The 21,046-nt window shown below is 49.7% G+C and overlaps 1 protein-coding gene across 3 annotated transcripts in view; it reads left to right on the top strand.

The window, feature by feature from the left end:
- The window catches only part of KCP (kielin cysteine rich BMP regulator), a 91,336-nt gene extending 70,696 nt beyond the window's left edge, over window positions 1–20,640 (top strand). The window contains exons 39-50 of one of the 3 annotated variants that reach the window (XM_061638002.1): window positions 495–615; window positions 1,499–1,581; window positions 3,082–3,181; window positions 3,328–3,416; window positions 5,564–5,666; window positions 7,386–7,528; window positions 8,341–8,513; window positions 9,365–9,476; window positions 9,708–9,809; window positions 10,528–10,692; window positions 10,922–11,228; window positions 20,091–20,640. In XM_061638002.1, the coding sequence (XP_061493986.1) occupies window positions 495–615; window positions 1,499–1,581; window positions 3,082–3,181; window positions 3,328–3,416; window positions 5,564–5,666; window positions 7,386–7,528; window positions 8,341–8,513; window positions 9,365–9,476; window positions 9,708–9,809; window positions 10,528–10,692; window positions 10,922–11,228; window positions 20,091–20,308 (1,716 nt within the window). In that variant the 3' untranslated portion in view covers window positions 20,309–20,640. Of the gene's footprint in view, window positions 1–494; window positions 616–1,498; window positions 1,582–3,081; window positions 3,182–3,327; window positions 3,417–5,563; window positions 5,667–7,385; window positions 7,529–8,058; window positions 8,180–8,340; window positions 8,514–9,364; window positions 9,477–9,707; window positions 9,810–10,527; window positions 10,693–10,921; window positions 11,229–20,090 lie in introns of those variants that run through there. The other 2 variants (XM_061638003.1, XM_061638004.1) reach the window with 2 other exon arrangements.
- The last annotated feature ends 406 nt before the right edge of the window (window positions 20,641–21,046 follow it).

The following is a 21,046-nucleotide window of genomic DNA, read 5'->3' on the forward strand; positions in this document are numbered from 1 at the left end:
TCCATTTTAAATAGTCATAGCTTCCCCCAGGGAATCATGGGAAGGGTAGTTTGTGAAGGGTGCTGAGAGTTGTTAGGAGATCCTTATTCCCCTCATAGAGTTACAGCTTGTCAGAGTGGTTTAACAGTCATTTCCTCTTCCCAGAAAACACTGAGAATTGTAGCTCTGTGAGGGGAACAGGAGTCTTCTGACAGCTTTCATCACCCTTCACAAACTACACTTCCCAGGATTTTTTCGGGAAAGCCATGTCTGGTGTGGATGTGGCCTTAGATGGGCTCCCTGTGGCTTGATCCTGCAGCCAGACTCATCTTATTCTAGCTTATTGGGGATTGCAGGCTGTGATCCATCCAAAGGGCCCCTCCTGCTGCCCCGTGCCACCCGACTGAATGGCTTAAGAGTGCATCCCCCCACCTCCAGGTGCGGACTCGAGGCCTGCATTTTGGAGGCATCCCGGAAGAGACCTTGAGACAATCACCTTCTGCTTTCTTTCCCAGCTGATGTCCGATGGCGAGCGACATCTACACTGCTACCGCAAACAGTGCCCGAGCCTCTTGGACTGCCCCCGGGAACAGATCCAGCCTCCTGGCCCCCAGCACTGCTGCCCAACCTGTGCGCGTGAGTCCCACCCACCCCTCCAATCCTGAGCAAAGGCCAGGGGAGGGGGGGTTCAGAGGAGCCCTGTCAGGACTTGCTCACCTTTTGCTGCAGTGAACAAACTTTATCCACAGAAGAATGCCAAAGAGTTTTCCATCTGTGTTTTGCCATCTTGGTTTTGTTACATGAGTGCATAAAAGCAGCCTTCGTCAACCTGGGCCGTTCCAGATGTGTTGGACTGCAACAACTGTGTTGGCTGGAGCTGGCGGGAGTTACAGTCCAAAGCGTCTGGAGGGGCCCAAGTTGACGAAGGCTGCTTTAGGCCAGCGTTTCCCAAAAACACATTTCCCACAATGCACTTGGAAATAGCTGAGAGTCTTGGTGGGCCACTTGGTGATTTTTCTGCCTGTTGTAGCCGTTGTAAAGCGCTGTGCCAGATGCCAGATGATGCTTGCTTTTTATTTTTAGCCCTGCTTTTATCTCATATACAGTATTTTATTGTATTACCATTTGAATGCCAAAGAATGCTATACAAAACCCTGTAATAAAGAACAAAATACAATATGAGATAGAAAAGAAGCAAGAAAAATATGATTAAAAATCAAGATGGCTATTCAATGTGCCGGCTGCTCACAGCTGATGCTCTTGCTGTTGTTCGCAGACACATTGCAGACCACCTGAACAAAGGCCAGGGGCCGCTGGTGGTCTGTGGGCCACAGTTTGGGGACCCCCACCCTACAGGTTGAGGATGATAACAGCAGCTTGCCAAGTTATGGGGTTGTTAGGAGGATCACTGAGGGGTCACATATGTAAAGTGCTCTGAGCATTTGGGCAAAATGCTTTCCTAAATGCCTGTTGCAGGTTTGCTCGTTCATTTCTGCCGATTGCGCTCTTGCTTTTCCAGAAGCTCTCAGTAACTGCACGTCCGGCCTGGTGGGCAATGAGGTCCATGCCACTGACGAGCCCTGCTATACCTGCCAGTGCAAGGTGAGGCCGCCAGGTAATCTGTACCAAGCAATTGCAAGGGGCTGTCTGTGCAGGGGGTGGCTCATGGCTCATTTCTGCCTCCTCCTGTCGGCCCTGAAAAAAGAGAGTGAAGCCCTTTCCGAAGTGTCCATCACACATAGGAAGATACATGCAGTAGGGGTGAGGCAACGTTTCCAGCCCAAGGGCCGCATTTTCTTCTGAGCAACCTTCTGGGGGCCACATGAAAGTGGGCAGAGTAGTGGATGTGTCCCTTAACCTTTGTGCAGTAGGCTAGTTTTAACACCCACTCACACATAGTAGGGCAAGTGAGGGGCATGGCCCTGGGAGAGTTCTGAGGGCCAATTGTAGAATTAGCATCTGGGGCAACATTTTGTTTCCGTCCCTCGTGGGTGCAAAGGTCGAACCAGCCACATGATTGCTTGGAAGGGGAACAATCAATCAGTCTAAGAGGTGCATCTCCTGAGACCCTGCTAAGGATACCAAGGGTATTCGGAGCTGACCATGGCAGCCAAATTGTCTTGAGCTGGCTATGGAGATGCTTGAAAACATGGCAAACTCCCTTGGCAAAGTGGCGCCAAGGTTTACAGGCCGAGTTTGTACCTGTCACCCCCATGATCCAACCCGCTTGCCACTATGCAACTTCAAAAGTATTTTGAATTCTAATTTCCTCTTCCCTTCCCTTCTAAATTTGCTTTGCTGGAAGACAAGCAACTTTTGGCTCCGCTCTGGTTTTGTTCCATTCCTGCTGCTCGCTACAAGATCTCTTATAAGAATTAGTACCTGAGCTTGCTTTTTTCCTCCTCCCTCCAAGTCCCTTTTCCCTTTGTGTCGTGTCTCTTAGATTGTGAGACTGAAGGCAAGGACTGTCTGATACTTGTAAGCTGTTTTGAGAGACTTTTTCAGATGACGAGCAGGATAAAATTGCCTAATAATAACAATAATAATAATGAGCAATAATAAATTTTCAGTTAAAAATTAATGGTGCATATTGAAGTATTCAGAATAAATGCAACTGTGGAAATCCCATTGATCTGCAGTTAGGGTTGCCAGGACTCTTGAAGTTCAGACCCAGCACTCGAGAGGTGGAGACTGGGGGCTTGGAGGCAGTGCCTGTTTTATGGATAGTGCAATTATATAATTTAGTCACTAGGTGACGCTGGGCTTAGTTGTATCTGGGTAGCTTCCTGTGCCAGTTTTGTTTTTGTTGGAGAGAGTTGACACCATACCTTTAAGGAGCATTTAAAGCACATCCCTCCCGCCAAAGAATCCTAGGAACTGTAGTTTACCCCTCACAGAGCTATAGTCCCTAGCACCTTTAACAAACTACACTTCCCAGGATTCTTTGGGAATGCTGTGTACTTTAAATCTGCTGAAAATGTATGGTGTGGATGTGACCTATGCTTCTTGTCTACCCTCCTGACTGAGCCCTACCTGCGGCCAGAACCCCCTCTGAAGCCTGCCGTTGATATTTCAGCCCCACTGTTGTCCGTTTCCATGCAGGACCTGACCTGGGTTTGTGTGCACCAAGGATGTCCACTGCTGAGTTGCCCCCCGGCGGAGCGCTTCAGTCCTCACGGGGCCTGCTGCCCAGTCTGTGATGGTGAGGTACCTCCCTTCCCCCTCCCCTCTTTCTTTTACAAGCCCCCCCCCCACCATTCCTCAGGCGTGGCCTCCTGGCTTGAACACAGGGGGGTCTTAAGCGTGTCCCTTCTGTAACACCCGCTCTTTCCGCCCTCCCTTTTGCAGAGTGTGTGATTGAAGCAGAAGGGCGGCGCGTGTCTGATGGGGAGACCTGGAGGGACAGCACTGACAGTTGCGTTACCTGCTCATGCAACGTGAGGCCTGGTGGGGATATGTGTCAGGACCCACCACCCCAACCCGTACTGGGGCAGGTGGTGCCTTACTACTTGTTAGGCAGTTGGGAGAAGGCGACAAATAGCATAGCTAAGGGCGTTAGTGTCAGTGGAAACTGGTGGCCCAGTGTCAGTGGTGCAGTGAATCCGCTCCAGGTTTTAGTCCAAACTTGCAAGAAGCTGTCCAAGGTGCTCCTTGAAAGTTCGAACTAAAACTTGGAGTGGATTCTGCCACCCTACTGACTTTGGAGCCACCAGTCTCCACTGCTTAGCAGGAGCTCTGTGTTCAGGAGGGTTCTGGCCCATATTTGAAGCATGAAAGATGGTTGGTACATTCTTACTGCCCCCATTTCACAGAAGGGGAGGCTGAGCCCAAGAGGTGGTAAGTTGCAGCACTTTTCTGCCATGGCATTGCAAAGATGAAGAACCAGATCCAGTGGCCGTTGCAGGGGTGGAGAACCTTTTTGACCCTGAGGGCCACAGACCCTCCTGGGAGACTTTCCAGGGGGCCACATGCCAGCGGGCAAGAGGCAAAACTGGGCACAGCAATATTTGTGCAGCTGAGCTCCAGCTGGGCAAAATGCAACAGTTTCTGCACACACATGCCCTACACATCTCTCTACATCCAGGCAAAGAAGGGTTATCACAGTTGAAGGACACGTTTTTGTCAGAAAAAGGCACTCTAGGAGGGCGCAGAGCAGAGCTGGTGCTGGGAGTAGTCTGGAAGAGTCCTGAGGGCCTGATAAAGAGGTGTGAAGGGCCGCATTTGGCCCTCAGGCCTGAGGTTCCCCATTGATGTAGCCTCGCATAGTTGCAGAACTTTAAAAGCTGTCATCTTTGCAAATCTGCTCTTCATTGTTGAGGCGACCCACAGCTGTGCAGGTGGGAAGACAGCAAAATTATTATCATTATTATTATCATTATTATTATTATTATTATTATCATCATCATTATCATTATTATTATTATTTATTGCATTTATATACAGCCCCATAGCCGAAGCTCTCTGAGCAGTTTACAACAATTGAAAACATTAAAAACAAATATACAAATTTAAAAAGACATTTTAAAAAGCAATTTAAAAACACATGCTAAGATGCTGGGAGAGGAGAGGACCGTCGCTGTGATTCGCGGCTCTCAGATTAGAAAAGCCCGCTGGCGTAAAACATGTCGCTCCGTGTAATGATGAAATCCGTGCCCGTAGGTTGCACCGAAGATTCTTGCTGCCAGCGCGGGAGAGGGAACGTCGCCCTTGCTTGACTGTGTGCTGGTTGAGGGATAGCCTGCTTCAGGCCGAGTCAGACCCTTGCCCCATCCAGCCCACTCTTGTCTACACGGACTGGCAGCGGCCCTCAGGGGTTTCAGGCATTCCCAGCTCCACCTGGAAATGCCGGAGATTGAACCTGGGACCTTCTGCATGCAAGGCAGATGCTCCGCCCCGAGCTGCGGCCCCTCCCAGCGGGAACATGGGGAGCTCTTAGCTCCGGATTGTCTGCTCTGGGGCCCTCCAGATGTTTATTTATTTATTTATTCTTGGATTTCTATCCTGCCCTTCCAGCAGGAGCCCAGGGCGGCAAACAAAAATGCTACAAATACTTTAAAATGTCATAAAAACAGACCTTAAATACATTAAAACAAAACCACATTAAAAACATTTTTTTTAAAAAGCTTTAAAAACATCTTTTTAAAAAGGGTTAAAAACATTATTAAAAAAACATTAACAAGCAATTCTAACACAGACACAGACTGGGATAAGGTCTCTACTTAAAAGGCTTGTTGAAAGAGGAAGGTGTTCAGCAGGCGCCGAAAAGATAACAGAGATGGCGCCTGCCTAATATTTAAGGGGAGGGGATTCCACAGGGTAGGTGCCGCGACACTAAGATGTTGTTGGACTTCAGTTCCCTTTGACCCAGCAAACACAGCCAATGGTCAGAGGTGGTGGGAGTTGTAGTTCAAGAACATGTGGAGGGCGACGTGTTGGCTACCCCTGGTCTACACTGGCTGGCAGCAGCTGCCCAGAATTTCAGATGCCCTTCGAGAGGGAAGGAGTAGCTTCTGGTTCAGCTCAGCCCTCCCTTTCTCTGATGTGTAGCCCAGTTCAAACATTTGTCTCTTCGTTCAATGTTCAGCTGGGCCACGTTGAGTGCCACATCCAGGAATGCATGCCCGTGGTGTGCCAAGATGGGCTGATGAAGGTGCAACTGCCCAGACACTGCTGCGCTGAGTGCCAAGGTAGGGATGGGAAGCCCAGCAGCTGAGCTGGTCAGTGTGTCATTGTAATGAAATCCATACGGCAAGAGGCAGAGACTTCTCTGCTGTGGCCCCATAGATGTAGGTTTTCTCCAACCTATAATATTTTTCTGATGAGTGACAAATACGTTTTGTTCTGACACACTCGTGCCATCACGCTTGATCTCTCTTAATGCAATTGTTCCTCTCTTATCTCTCTTTGCTTATGTTAAGAACGTAAGAACATAAGAAGAGCCTGCTGGATCAGGCCAGTGGCCCATCTAGTCCAGCATCCTGTTCTCACAGTGGCCAACCAGGTGCCTGGGGGAAGCCCGCAAGCAGGACCCGAGTGCAAGAACACTCTCCCCTCCTGAGGCTTCCAGCAACTGGTTTTCAGAAGCATGCTGCCTCTGACTAGGGTGGCACAGCACAGCCATCATGGCTAGTAGCCATTGATAGCCCTGTCCTCCATGAATTTGTCTAATCTTCTTTTAAAGCCGTCCAAGCTGGTGGCCATTACTGCATCTTGTGGGAGCAAATTCCATAGTTTAACTATGCGCTGAGTAAAGAAGTACTTCCTTTTGTCTGTCCTGTTGCTTCTCCTGATTTCTCTGCTGGGGCTGATGGGAGTTGTAGGCCAAAACAGCCAGAGGGTACCAGCTTGGCAAAGGCTGGTTTTTACTTAAATGTTAGGGATGTATTGCTTAAAGGCATTGGGTGCTTCATGGCCAGCAATTGGTACACAGGTCGACTGCCTATAAAACGGCAACTCCTGCAAGGCAGAGGTGGACAGCATTTTCTGTCAAGGGCTGCATGTGGGCCATTGCTGGGCAGGACCAGAAACAAAAGGGGGGGTGGCCACTTCCTTGTCTCTTTTTCTTTCACCCCCTTTTCTCTCTTTCTTGTGGGGACCCAGCAGTGGGTTTTTTTGGGGGGGGGGGAGGTACAGATTGCTAGATCACTTGCAGAGGGCTTTTAGCACCTTGGCCAGCACCTCGAAAGTTTGGACTAAAACCCAGAGCAGGTTCCACTGCCCCACTGACGTGGAGCCGCCGGCTGCCACTGGCTGTAAGACTGGAGAAGTGCTGCCCCTGGTCATCTGCCCCTGGTCTCCTCTGCATGCCTGGAATGAAAGAAGTTAGACTGACAGGCACGCGCGAGAGAGCCTTTTCAGTTGTGGCTCCCAGACTTTGGAATTCCCTGCCCGAAGAAACCCTCTTTGCTCCCTCCCTGATGGTCTTCTGGAAACTTGTAGAAACTATTTTGTTCCAGAGTCTTTGGTTGGGACTGACGGGTCAAGCCTGACACTGTTTTAAGTTTTTTATCTTGTATTGTTATCTTTTAAGTTCTTTTATTCTCACTCCCTCATATGTATATGTACATATATGCGTGTTTGTATGTGTGTGTATGTGTACGCATAATGCGTTTTATGTATTTTAATTGTATTTTATGCATTTTAATTTATTGTAATGTTTGTGTTTTCATTGTGAATTTTATTATATATGTGCGCAATTTTATTATAGCCACCCTGAGTACCCTATTGTAGGGTAGAAGGGCAGGATGGAAATATTTTAAATAAATAAGAAATGTGATGTGCTGTGAATGCATGAAAGCACTGTGGAGAAGGTAAGTACTGTGGTGAAAGAGCCCGTCTGTGCTTTAAGAAAAAGGAGCGTTCTCGAGCAGCAACGAGCCAAGCACCCGTCCCGTCTGTTTCCCCAGACCCGGGCAAGACCTGCTCCCACCAAGACCAGACGTTCCAGTCCAATGAGCACTGGCAGGTGGACGAATGCACGACCTGCACCTGCGTGTCTGGAGAGGTGCACTGCCGGAATGAGCGCTGTCCCCCCACTGCCTGCGCTGCTGTGAGTTGAAGGGGAGGGGGGCTGGGAAGGGAGGGCTCAGCTCTGTCTAGCCACTGAAAGGCCTTGTGGGTGGGCGTATTGCCTTTAGTACCCTCTATCTGAGGATCACCACTTTATACGCAGGAGTCTCCACCGACTTAACAAGATAAAATGCAGACTGATACAATCCGTTAAAAATAAGATGTGCATTCCCAAAATGCACAATAAGGAGAAGGTCCTACCCCTCCCAGCTTCCACGCTGTCAGGGGTAGAGGGTCTGCTCAGTTCCAGAGGTAACTGCTGCCTGTCTGTCCTAACTGGCAGCAGCTTCCCCAAGGAGGGATGGGCTCCATTGGCCAGTGCTGGTTTGACAGCATTGCACCAACCTAACAGGCTGGTATCGATTTGGGTTTGTTTTATGTCCACTAGCCACTGCTTTTACCGATATAATTAATACAGATAATCTTAAAGGGAATGTCAGTAAAGTTGTTCTTAATATTAATATTTTAGAAGCGAATTTTTTAAATTAAAACATCTGTTTTCGAAAGCAGCCGCGGAAGATATTCCGCCGTGGGTGATATTCTAGCACATCCTTACCCCTGAGGCTCCAGGCTGAGAAGGGCCTCCTTCTTGTCATGTAGCGGGACTGGGAAAGATCCAGTGCAGTTGGAAGGTACATGACCTCGCTGGATAGACGCATCATCTGGCACACTGCAAGCCAGGTTCAGATGCTCCTGGGTGGTGATAGGGGAGGATAGGTTTGTAGCAGGTTGTGTGTGTGTGTGTGTTGATGCCGCCCTGAGGCTCCCCTTCCCCCTTCCGGTGCCTGGCAGGATGAGACCCCCGCCTTGATCCCTGGCATGTGCTGCCCACACTGTGTCCCGCGTCCTGCCACCTGCGTGGCCTTTGGCGACCCACACTACCGCACTTTTGACGGCAAGATGGTCCACTTCCAGGGCAGCTGCACCTACATCCTAGCCCAGGACTGTGACAGGGGAGACTTCAGGTGAGACCGCTCCTGTCTACCCAAGGAGGAATCGGAGAGGGCCTGAATTTGTGGGGGTGCGGGGTGGTATGTTAAACAGAAAATTTGGGGGTGTTGGAGTTTAGTGGGTCAGAATGATGAGACTGAGGGCCAGGATTCCTTGGGTTTCTTTCTTTCTTTCTTTCATTCTTCCTTTCTTTGTTACATTTGTATACCGCCCCATAGCCAAAGCTCTCTGGGCAGTTTACAACAATTAAAACATTAAAAACAAGTATACAAATTTAAAAACACATTTTAAAAAAAATTTAAAAACACATGCTAAAATGCCTGGGAGAAGAGGAAAGTCTTCACCTGGCACCAAAAAGATAGCAGTACTGGCGCCTGGCACACCTCGTCAGGAAAATCATTCCATAATTTGGGGGCCACCACTGAGAAGGCCCTCTCCCTTGTTGCCGTCCTCCGAGCTTCCTTCGGAATAGGCACCCGGAGGAGGGCCTTTGATCTTGAACGTAGTGTATGGGTGGGTTAGTGTCAGGAGAGGCGTTCCATCAGATATTGTGGTCCCAAGCCGTGCAAGGCTTTATAGGTTAAAACCAGCACCTTGCATTGAGCTCGGAAATATAGGCAGCCAATGGAACTGTTATCAGTGGCTGCTAGCCACAAGGTTATGTTCTCCATCTGCAGTCAGAGGGAGTGCCTCCGAATAATACCACTGTGCCTCTGAATCACAAAGGGGGAGAGTTACGCTCAGGCCCTGCTTGTGAGCTCTCCACGGCAGGCATCTGGTCGGCTACTGATGAGAACAGGACACTGGACTAGTTGGGGCCTCTTCTGATGGCCTTGTGTACTCTCCCCCTGCCCCTCCCCCGTAGCATTCACGTGACCAACGAGGACCGGGGGCGGACGGGTGTCTCCTGGACCAAGGAAGTGACCGTGTTGATTGGCGACAGCACCGTGCAGCTGCTCCAGGAGCGGGTCGTCATGGTAAGGAGAGGGAAAGAGCGCGCCAGAGCAAGAGGGCTGTGATTGCCTGTGCCTCCCCCTGGGAAACCTCCTCCCCATTCACTGGAGCTTGGGATGCAGTCCCAGCGCACAGAAGGTCTTCGCTGCTGCCCCTGGGAAGCCCCTTTCCATTATGCTGCCCTGCACCACTCCAAGCGCCCTCACCCATCAGTGACGTCTGTGGCCTGAGCAAATCTCCCTCCTCTCTACCAGGTGGACTCCCAGACTGTGACCCTCCCCTTCCTGAAAGAGCCACACCTCTACATCGAGCTCAAGGCCAGCACCCTCCTGCTGAACACCAACATCGGCGTCAAGGTGCGGGGCAGGGTGGCAGGGGGCATCTCAGGGAAGAGGAGAAGATGCCACTTCTCTGGGCTTTTGGGGAGGCGACATCTCCCAAGGGAAACCATGGGAGCCAACAGCAGGCACGATCCATGGGAGAGTCCTGCCGTGGGAGCCCCGCTGCAATGAACGGGTTGTGTTGCGGAAGAGCAGGGCTGTCCACAGAGCTTTCGCAGCACCCAGAAGGGAAAGCCGGCCAGGCCCCGTGTCCTTCTGCTTTGTGGCAAAGTGGAAAGTGCCAAGCTACCTCGAGATGATTTTTTGTGGCTCTGATACATCATTTGGATGGCACCCTACGTGCGAATCCATATGGAGCACGATCCATTCAGAAGGTCTCCCGTGCTAGCCACTCAAGAAGAAGAAGAAGGGGTGCTCCTGTCCCAGTGGAACGGATTGTGCCCCTCTGTGCGTCTCCCAGCCAGATGTCACTGCCGGTGCCACCTGCCTTGCCTTGATCAGATCACATCTGGAGGAGGGCCTCTTGGGGGAGAGCAAAGCAGCTGGGCGTTGGGGACTCCTCTCTGTCCTCTGTCCAGTATGCCTCTGTACAACAGTGGCTGAGAACTGCAAGGGGATGGGGGGAGCGGGCTGTGGCCCTCAGGTCCTGCTTGCAGGCTTCCCTGATCCCCCAGCCGGGATCTTCTCGCACCCTTCAGTCCTTCTCTCTCCCCTGTCCTCCCCCCCACACCAGGTGCTCTGGAACGGCCGCTCCCACTTGGAGGTCAGCGTGCCCGGCACCTACAAAGGCCACACTTGTGGGCTGTGCGGCAACTTCAACAACTACCCCCAGGACGACCTGCGGCTTCGGTTGGGGCACCTGACTTTATCAGAGGCCGCTTTTGGCAACAGCTGGAAGGTAACGGCAGGTTGAGCCTGGGGCCATCTGCACGGACCGCAGACGCTCTGCCACTGAGCTGCGGCCCTTCCCAAATAGGGACCCAGGGAGCGCCCTTGGACAGAGTCAGAGCGTTGCTTTGCCCAGCTCAGCACCGTCCACACTGAGTGGCAATGGCTGTGCTTCCCCAGTCCGCTAGGCGGTTCCCACGGGTCTGTGTGTGAGCAGGACTTGCGATACTTTGTTCCAGGTGGTCGATGCCAACGCCACAGGACAAGGCCGCTGTGCCGATGGGACGGACGTGGACCCCTGCAAGGAGTCGGGCTATCGTTCCCGCAAAGAGGCCAACGCTCGCTGCAAAGTGCTCAAGTCGCCCCCCTTTGACCGCTGCCACGCCGCCGTCCCCCCAGAGCCCTTCTTTGCCTCCTGCGTCTACGACCTCTGTGCCTGTGGGGCTGCTGGGAGCGACGACTGCCTCTGTGAGGCCTTAGAGGCCTACGCAGCCCAGTGCCACCGGGCCGGGCTGGTGCTCCAGTGGCGCTCACCTACGCTCTGCGGTGAGGATGTGGGCAGTCCTGGTGACGGTGGGTTGGGGGGAGGGAGGGAGAGGGGGCTCACAGGTACACCATCCTCCCCACACCAATTTTAGGGTCTCCTTTCAGTTCCCAGGCCCAAGGAAGGAGTTTGAACCAGCTGAGGGCAAGGGGGGGATTCAGTGGGGAGATGGGGAGTTGCAATGGGGCTGAGGTGAGGGGGGAGGGAGAGACCGAGGGGAGAGAAGGCTGCTTGGGCCCCCCAGGTTAATTTATTTATTTCAACACTTAATAATTGGTAATTAAGTGGTAGATAACCATAGTCTCTAAGCAGTGTTCATGAAACTCGATGCAATGAAAAAAATGAGTTAAAACTGTAAAATCAGAATTCAGTTAAAGTGCCTGCTGGCATATTTTTTTTAAAAAAAGTTGTACAACAATGAGCATTAGTCATTTGTTCATCCCACAGTTTTCAGTGTTTTTCTCCATCTGATGCTTTTTAAAAGTGGGTTTGTTGTCCCTTGGATCGCCCAAACCTAAATTTCCTAGTCAGTGCTTGAATCCCTCCTGCAAAATGCTGACCGTGACTGGAGGTACCCTTGGATTTTGTTTGGAGGAAGATGGAGTGAGAAGCGATGCCAATCCTTCCCTGCAAAATCGTTTCCCGCTCCCTGCGTGGCTGCTCTCAGCTACGACGATACTGGCTGACAATTTTGTCTCCAGGCCAAAAGCAAGGGGCTCACTTTAGCCTTTAGAGCTCCTTGCAAGAGCAGGTCCACAGCCTGTGGATACTCCTTGATCCAGCACTGTCACCGGAGGTTCAGGTGGCCGCAGTGGCTAGGGGGTGCCTTTTTCTAGCTCTGCCTGGTTCACCAGTTTCAGCCCCTTTTGGACAGAGAAGACTTGACCACGGTACTCCATGCTCTGGTAACTTATTTCTTATTTATTGATTGATTATTAGATTTATATCCCACCCTTCCTCCCAGCAGGAGCCCAGGGCAGCAACCAAAGCACTAAAAACACTTTAAAGCATCATAAAAACAGACTTTAACAGATATTAAAACAAAACATCTTTAAAAACATTGTTTTTAAAAAAGCTTTAAAACCATATTTTTTAAAAAAAGAAAGAAACATTTTAAAAACATATTAAGAAGCAATTCCAACACTGACGCAGACTGGGATAAGGTCTCAACTTAAAAGCTTTGTTGAAAGAGGAAGGTCTTCAATAGGCACCAAAAAGATAGCAGAGATGGGTGCCTGTCTGATATTCAAAGGGAGGGAATTCCACAGGGTCGGTGCCACCACACTAAAGGTCCGCTTTCTATGTTGTGAAGAATGGAGCTCCTGACCAGTTGGTACCTGCAGGAGGCCCTCACCTGCAGAGCGCAGTGATCAGCTGGGCGTATAAGGGGAAAGACGGTCTTTCAGGTATCCTGGTCCCGAGCTGTATAGGGCTTTGTACACCAGAACTAGAACCTTGAACTTGGCCTGGTAGCAAATAGGCAGCCAATGCAATTCTTTCAGCAGTGGGATGATATGTTGGCAATACCCTGCCCCAGTGAGCAGTCTCACTGCCACATTTTGTACCAGCTGTAACTTCTAGACTGGATTATTGCAATGTGCTTTATGTGGGGCTGCCCTTGAAGATGACTCAGAAACTTCAACTGCTCCAAAACGCAGCAGCCAGATTCCTGGCGGGGGATCCCTTTACAACTCATATAACCCCCATTGAACAACAGCCACATTGGTTGCCGGTTCGTTTCCAGGCCCAGTTCAAGGTGCTCACGTTAGTGTTGAAAGCCCTAAACGACTTAGGCCCCAAATATCTGAAAGACCGCCCCCTTCCCCACAGAGCCTCCCGGGTGGTGAGAACAGCAGAGGGGGCCCTTTTGGTAGTCCCACCACCCTCAGGCGTTCGGGGGGTGGCGTCCCAGGAGAAGGCATTCCCCATGGCAGCCCCTAAGCTGTGGAACTCCCTCCCCACAGAGGTGCGTGTGGCAACTTCGTTGTACAACTTTCGGCGAGTGCTGAAGATGCACCTCTTTATCCTGGCCTTCCGCACCTGAGATGTGTATCTGTAGGACCCACCCTATCTTCTGTGATGTTGCTTCAGTTGTTCTTAACTCTTTTTATGATGTGTTTTAAAATGGTTGTAACCTGCCCTGGGACCTCTGAGTGAAGGGCAGGTAATTAATTATATGCACAGGCCCCAGATATCTGAGAGAGTGTCTCCTTCCCTACAGACCTTCTCAAATGTTAAGATGGGCATTGGGGCCTTATTGATTGATTGATTATTTGATTTATATCCCTTCCAGCAGGAGCCCAGGGGAGCAAACAAAAGCACTAAAAAAACACTTTAAAACATCATAAAAACAGACTTTGCAAAACATTAAAACAAAACTTCTTTAAAAGAAAAAATTTTTTAAAGCTTTGAAGAATCTGAAAAAAGAAAAAAGTTAAAAACATACTGTTGTTTTTTTAAAGGTTAAAAAAAATCTTAAAAAGCAATTCCAACACAGACGCAGACTGGGATAAGGTCTCAACTTAAAAGGCTTGTTGAAAGAGGAAGGTCTTCAGTAGGCACCGAAAATATAACAGATATTGGCCTTCTTGGTCGTTCCACCACCCTGAGAAACACAGAGCTTGGCAGCCCAGGAGGGGCCTTCTCTGTGGCAGCCCCTAAGTTGTGGAACTCCCTCCCCACAGAGGTGTGTCTGGCACCTTCACTGTACAGTTTTCAGCGAATACTGAAGATGCACCTGTTCATTTAGGCCTTCAGAACATCAGAAGAGCCTGCTGGATCAGGCCAGTGGCCCATCTAGTCCAGCATCCTGTTCTCACAGTGGCCAACCAGGTGCCTGGGGGAAGCCCGCAAGCAGGACCCGAGTGCAAGAACACTCTCCCCTCCTGAGGCTTCCGGCAACTGGTTTTCAGAAGCATGCTGCCTCTGACTAGGGTGGCACAGCACAGCCATCACGGCTAGTAGCCATTGATAGCCCTGTCCTCCATGAATTTGTCTAATCTTCTTTTAAAGCCATCCAAGCTGGTGGCCATTACTGCGTCTTGTGGGAGCAAATTCCATAGTTTAACTATGCGCTGAGTAAAGAAGTACTTCCTTTTGTCTGTCCTGAATCTTCCAACATTCAGCTTCTTTGAATGTCCACGAGTTCTAGTATTATGAGAGAGGGAGAAGAACTTTTCTCTATCCACTTTCTCAATGCCATGCATAATTTTATACACTTCTATCATGTCTCCTCTGACCCGCCTTTTCTCTAAACTAAAAAGCCCCAAATGCTGCAACCTTTCCTTGTAAGGGAGTCGCTCCATCCCCTTGATCATTCTGGTTGCCCTCTTCTGAACCTTTTCCAACTCTAGAATATCCTTTTTGAGATGAGGCGACCAGAACTGTACACAGTATTCCAAATGCGGCCGCACCATAGATTTATACAACGGCATTATGATATCGGCTGTTTTATTTTCAATACCTTTCCTAATTATTGCTAGCATGGAATTTGCCTTTTTCACAGCTGCCGCACACTGGGTCGACATTTTCATCGTGCTGTCCACTACAGCCCCGAGGTCTCTCTCCTGGTCGGTCACCGCCGGTTCAGACCCCATGAGCGTATATGTGAAATTAAGACTTTTTGCTCCAATATGCATAATTTTACACTTGTTTATATTGAATTGCATTTGCCATTTTTCTGCCCATTCACTCAGTTTGGAGAGGTCTTTTTGGAGCTCTTCACAATCCCTTTTTGTTTTAACAACCCTGAACAATTTAGTGTCGTCAGCAAACTTGGCCACTTCACTGCTCACTCCTAATTCTAGGTCATTAATGAACAAGTTGAAAAGTACAGGTCCCAATACCGATCCTTGAGGGACTCCACTTTCTACAGCCCTCTATTGGGAGAACTGTCCGTTTATTCCTACTCTCTGCTTTCTGCTTCTTAACCAATTCCTTATCCACAAGAGGACCTCTCCTCTTATTCCATGACTGCTAAGCTTCCTCAGAAGCCTTTGGTGAGGTACCTTGTCAAACGCTTTTTCAAAGTCTAAGTACACTATGTCCACTGGATCACCTCTATCTATATGCTTGTTGACACTCTCAAAGAATTCTAATAGGTTACTGAGACAGGACTTTCCCTTGCAGAAGCCATGCTGGCTCTGCTTCAGCAAGGCTTGTTCTTCTATGTGCTTAGTTAATCTAGCTTTAATCATACTTTCTACCAGTTTTCCAGGGACAGAAGTTAAGCTAACTGGCCTGTAATTTCCGGGATCCCCCCTGGATCCCTTTTTGAAGATTGGCATTACATTTGCCACTTTCCAGTCCTCAGGCACGGAGGAGGACCCAAGGGACAAGTTACATATTTTAGTTAGCAGATCAGCAATTTCACCTTTGAGTTCTTTGAGAACTCTCGGGTGGATGCCATCCGGGCCCGGTGATTTGTCAGTTTTTATATTGTCCATTAAGCATAGAACTTCCTCTCTCATTACCACTATTTGTCTCAGTTCCTCAGAATCCCTTCCTGCAAATGTTAGTTCAGGTTCAGGGATCTGCCCTATATCTTCCACTGTGAAGACAGATGCAAAGAATTCATTTAGCTTCTCTGCAATCTCCTTATCGTTCTTTAGTACACCTTTGACTCCTTTATCATCCAAGGGTCCAATTGTCTCCGTAGATGGTCTCCTGCTTTGAATGTATTTATAGAATTTTTTGTTGTTGGTTTTTATGTTCTTAGCAATGTGCTCCTCAAATTCTTTTTTAGCATCCCTTATTGTCTTCTTGCATTTCTTTTGCCAGAGTTTGTGTTCTTTTTTATTTTCTTCATTTGGACAAGACTTCCATTTTTTGAAGGAAGACTTTTTGCCTCTAAGAGCTTCCTTGACTTTGCTCGTTAACCATGCTGGCATCTTCTTGGCCCTGGCGGTACCTTTTCTGATCTGCGGTATGCACTCCAGTTGAGCTTCTAATATAGTGTTTTTAAACAACTTCCAAGCATTTTCGAGTGATGTGACCCTCTGGACTTTGTTTTTCAGCTTTCTTTTTACCAATCCCCTCATTTTTGTGAAGTTTCCTCTTTTGAAGTCAAATGTGACCGTGTTGGATTTTCTTGGCAATTGGCCAGTTACATGTATGTTTAATTTAATAGCACTGTGGTCACTGCTCCCAATCGGTTCAACAACACTTACATCTTGCACCAGGTCCCGGTCCCCACTGAGGATTAAGCCCAGGGTTGCCGTCCCTCTGGTCGGTTCCATGACCAACTGGTCTAGGGAATAGTCATTTAGAATATCTAGAAACTTTGCTTCTTTGTCATGACTGGAACACATATGCAGCCAGTCTATGTCCGGGTAGTTGAAGTCACCCATTACTACCCCATTTCCTAGTTTGGATGCTTCCTCAATTTCATATCTCATCTCCAGGTCTCCCTGAGCATTTTGATCAGGGGGACGATAGATCGTTCCCAGTATTAAGTCCCTCCTGGGGCACGGTATCACCACCCACAACGATTCTGTGGAGGAGTCTGCCTCTTTTGGGGTTTCGAGCTTGCTGGATTCAATGCCTTCTTTCACGTATAGAGCGACTCCGCCACCAATACGTCCTTCCCTGTCCTTCCGATATAGTTTATATCCAGGGATAACCATATCCCACTGGTTTTTCCATTCCACCAGGTCTCCGTTATGCTCACTATATCAATGCTCTCCTCTAAGACCAAGCACTCCAGTTCTCCCATCTTGGTTCGCAGGCTCCTAGCATTAGCGTACAGGCACTTGTAAGCAGTGTCTCTCTTCAAGTGTCTTTGGCACTTGTGGTTAGGCCTGTGGTAATTTTGCTCTTCTGAATTTATATCCTGTGCCCCTGCTCTCACAATGCCTACTTCTAGGCCTACCCCTTTTAAAATTTCATCATTTCTTTGGTTTTTATCCCAGGGGGGGAGGTTTATTCCGAACCGGACCTTTCTCAGCTCCTGTCGGGTTTCCCCCCTCAGTCAGTTTAAAAGCTGCTCTGCCACCTTTTTAATTTTAAGTGCCAGCAGTCTGGTTCCATTCTGGTTCAAGTGGAGCCCGTCCCTTTTGTACAGGCCCGGCTTGTCCCAAAATGTTCCCCAGTGCCTAACAAATCCAAACCCTTCCACCCGACACCATCGTCTCATCCACTGCGAAGCTGGGCCTGTCTGGCTGGTCCTGCGCGTGGAACCGGTAGCATTTCAGAGAAAGCCACCTTGGAGGTCCTGGCTTTCAGCATCCTACCTAGCAACCTAAATTTTGCTTCCAGGACCTCACGGCTGCATTTCCCCTTGTCGTTGGTGCCAACGTGCACCACGACCACTGACTCCTTCCCAGCACTGTCTACCAAACTATCTAAACGACGGGCGATATCCGCAACCTTCGCACCAGGCAGGCAAAACACCTTGCGGTCTACACGCCCATCACACACCCCACTGTCTATGTTCCTAATGATCGAATCACCCACTACAAGGATCCCTCCAGCCCCTGGAGATATATCCTCGGCACGAGAGGATAGCTGCTCATCCCCCAAGGAATGGGTCCCTTCTAAGGGATCGTTTCCCTCTTCCTCAGCTGGATGCTCTCCTTCCCCGAGACTATCGTTGTCCATGATAGCAGGAGAGCAATCGTCGTTGGAGTGGGACACAGCTATAACGTCCCTGAAGGCCTCCTCCACACACCTCTCTGCCTCTCTCAGCTTTTCCAGGTCCGCCACCTTGGCCTCAAGGAAATGAAGTCGTTCCCGGAGAGCCAGGAGCTCATTGCACTGAGAGCATACCCACGACTTCTGTCCAACAGGCAGATAGTCGTACATGCTGCATCTGAAATGTATAATTTATTTATTTATTTATTTATTTATTTATTTATTTATTAAATTTCTATACCGCCCCATAGCCGAAGCTCTCTGGGCGGTGCACAACAATCAAACATCAAATACAAAGCTACATATAAACAATGTAAAACTTTCTTTAAACTTACATTAAACTTTAAAATTATCAAAATCAAGACAATTATCAACACATAGTAAATGTTAAAAATGTTAAATGTTAAAATGCCTGGGAGAAGAGGAAAGTTTTAACCTGGCACCGAAAAGATAGCAATGTTGGCGCCAGGCGTACCTCATCAGGGAGATTGTTCCATAGTTCAGTGGCCACCACTGAGAAGGCCCTTTTTCTTGTTGCCACCCTCCAAGCTTCCCTATAGGTAGGTACCTGGAGGAGGGTCTTCGATGTAGAGCGTAGTGTACGGGTAGGTTCATATCGGGGGAGGCGTTCCACCAGGTATTGTGGACCCGTGCCGTGTAAGGCTTTATAGGTTAAAACCAGCACTTTGAACCTGGCCCGGAAACATATAGGCAGCCAGGCAGCCAGTGCAGGCGGGCCAGAATCGGTGTTATATGATCGGAACGCCTAGTCCCTGTTATCAGTCTGGCCGCCGCATTTTGTACAAGCTGCAGCTTCTGGACCCAGCCTACTTTTATGATTCTAATTTGTTTTAAACGGTTTTTAATGTTGTGTTTTAAATAGTTGCAACCTGCCCTAGGACCTTAGGGCAGGTAACAAATGATGATGATGGGGTTGCGAACACGAGGCCTGTGACACCACAGCACTCTCGGGCACCCCCTCAAGCCCTATCAAGGCCACCTGCCCCTCCCAATTTTTAAATGCATTTTTGGGGCTTTTGTTGTTTAACTGAACAGGGATTGCCTGCTTTTGGGGGGGCGTCTGTGTTTCATTTGTTTTGACGGAGGTGTTTTGCCTGTCTTGGGAGATGGGTGAGGAGCATCACCAGCAGGGCTGGCTCCAGAGGGTGGGCAGGTTGGGCCCTGGCCAAGGGCCCCTCCTTAGGGTGGGAAGGTGGCACTCCTGTTCCACGATCTGCGGCAGCATTGGGTCCTACAATCTGACCTTGCTACAGATCGCAGAGAGGGAGCTCCCATGCACCCCCCCAATACAGACAGCACAGACTTCAGTAATACCACCATATGCCCCACCTACCTCTCCCATCAGTGTGAACATGCCTGCCATCACCCAACATGGTGGCAGGGGCTTCCTTAAGGGGCTGACACCCCCACAGCCATCTTGGTTGATGGGAGGCATGCGCGCTACGTGTGTGCATCACTCACACGGCATGAGAGGTAGGTGAGGCGTGCGGGTGGGCTTATTAGCCCTGCATCGCCTGTATCAGGGGAGGTGTTGGGCTATGGTGCTGCGGGCCCGGGGCAGGCTGGGGTCCAAGGGCCTAGTTATGCCTGGCGCCAGCCCTGATCACCAGTTTTGTCTTCAGTGAAATGGGTAACTTTGGGGTGCCCACAAGAGTTTCTGAGATTCCCAAATGTGTTTCCTGGGCCCAAAAGGTTTGGGAACCCCACCCAGCCACCTGTCTTTAGTATCATCAGCTATACAGAAAAAATAGATGCACAGCACTAAACTAAAAGAGTTTGAGCAAAATCCTTTCTGAAAAGAGCCTGCCTACAACTCTCCAGAAGAAGCTGAATTTCTCAGAGAAAAGGGCTTCTTTGTACAGAAGAAAAGGGCTCTGCATGTAGAAGACTAGGGTTTCAAGGTGAATGCTGGGCTGGAATGCTTTTCCCTGACACGGTGCTGACTTTGCCAATCTGGTGCCCTCCAGACGTTTTGGACTACAACTCCATCAGCTGATAGGTGTTGTGGTCCAAAACATGGAGGGCACCAGGTTGGCAAAGGCTATGTCAGTGCTCCTATCTAAGTGGAGGGATTTTTATTTTTGTATGAAAGAGCACAGACAATCAGGTGAGCCGCCGATGGCGGTCTGAAGCAGTGCCTCCCAGCAGAGGCCTCAGTCCCCATGGGCCGGATCCACCCCTCCTCCCTTGATGACTCCCTTGTCTCCCTACAGCCGTGGGCTGCCCCCAGGACCGAGGCTACGTCTTTGATGAGTGTGGGCCCCCCTGCCCCAAGACTTGCTTCAACCACGCCATGCCGCTGGGCGTCCTGGAATCCCACTGCTTTAAGCCATGCGTGCCAGGGTGCCAGTGCCCCGCAGGGCTGGTGGAACACGAGGCGCACTGCATCCTGCCCGAGGCCTGTCCTCGCATCATCTATGGAACTCTCTGAGCCAGGGTGAACTGGGTCATCTCTAGGGAACTTTGGAGGAGTGGGGGGTGCTTCCCAGCTGTTGTGGAGGAAGAACTTTTGGCAGCCAGAGTGAACTTCTGTACCCTTCAGAGGACATCAGTAGCCCTTCGGACAGTGTGCTGAGCCAGGGCAAAATCTTCTCTCTGCCACGAGAATGTCGGCTTTCATTTTAAACATGTGACTCTAGCCCTCGTGATTGAGGAGGAAAAGGCTGGGAATGACTTCCTTCTGTGCCTCTCCCCCCACCCCACAAAAAGGTGTTCCCAAACCTAACTGAAAGCTTGAATTGTGAAACCAGAATAAATTATGCAAAGGCAAGAAAATGTCTAAGTTGCGTAATGTATTCTACCTGGTCGCAGAATGGTGATCTTCCCAAGCCTCCTCCCTCCTAGGATATCAGGGTTCAGCAACCCCTTAATCCCTGGAATCTCCTCCAAACCTCCTCCCATTGAGTGGACAAAAAATGTCCCTTGCTCTTAAGAATCTGTTTTGATCTAAGCCCCAGATTTGACCAAATCAGACTGTGGCAGGGAACATCTGGAAGGATCCACTCTGCCCTAAGCAGTGGCACCCCCTAGTGGTGTCCTTGTGCACTGACCCGCACAAGCCATGCATAGTTCCCCTTTCTCATCACACATTTCTACATCCTGTTTCTGACTGACGTTGCCATTGGCCAATGGGCTTTGGAGGAGATCTCAATGCTGGAACCAACTCTTC

The sequence above is a fragment of the Rhineura floridana genome, chromosome 8 (genome assembly GCF_030035675.1).
Source record: "Rhineura floridana isolate rRhiFlo1 chromosome 8, rRhiFlo1.hap2, whole genome shotgun sequence".
Lineage (NCBI taxonomy): Eukaryota > Metazoa > Chordata > Lepidosauria > Squamata > Rhineuridae > Rhineura > Rhineura floridana.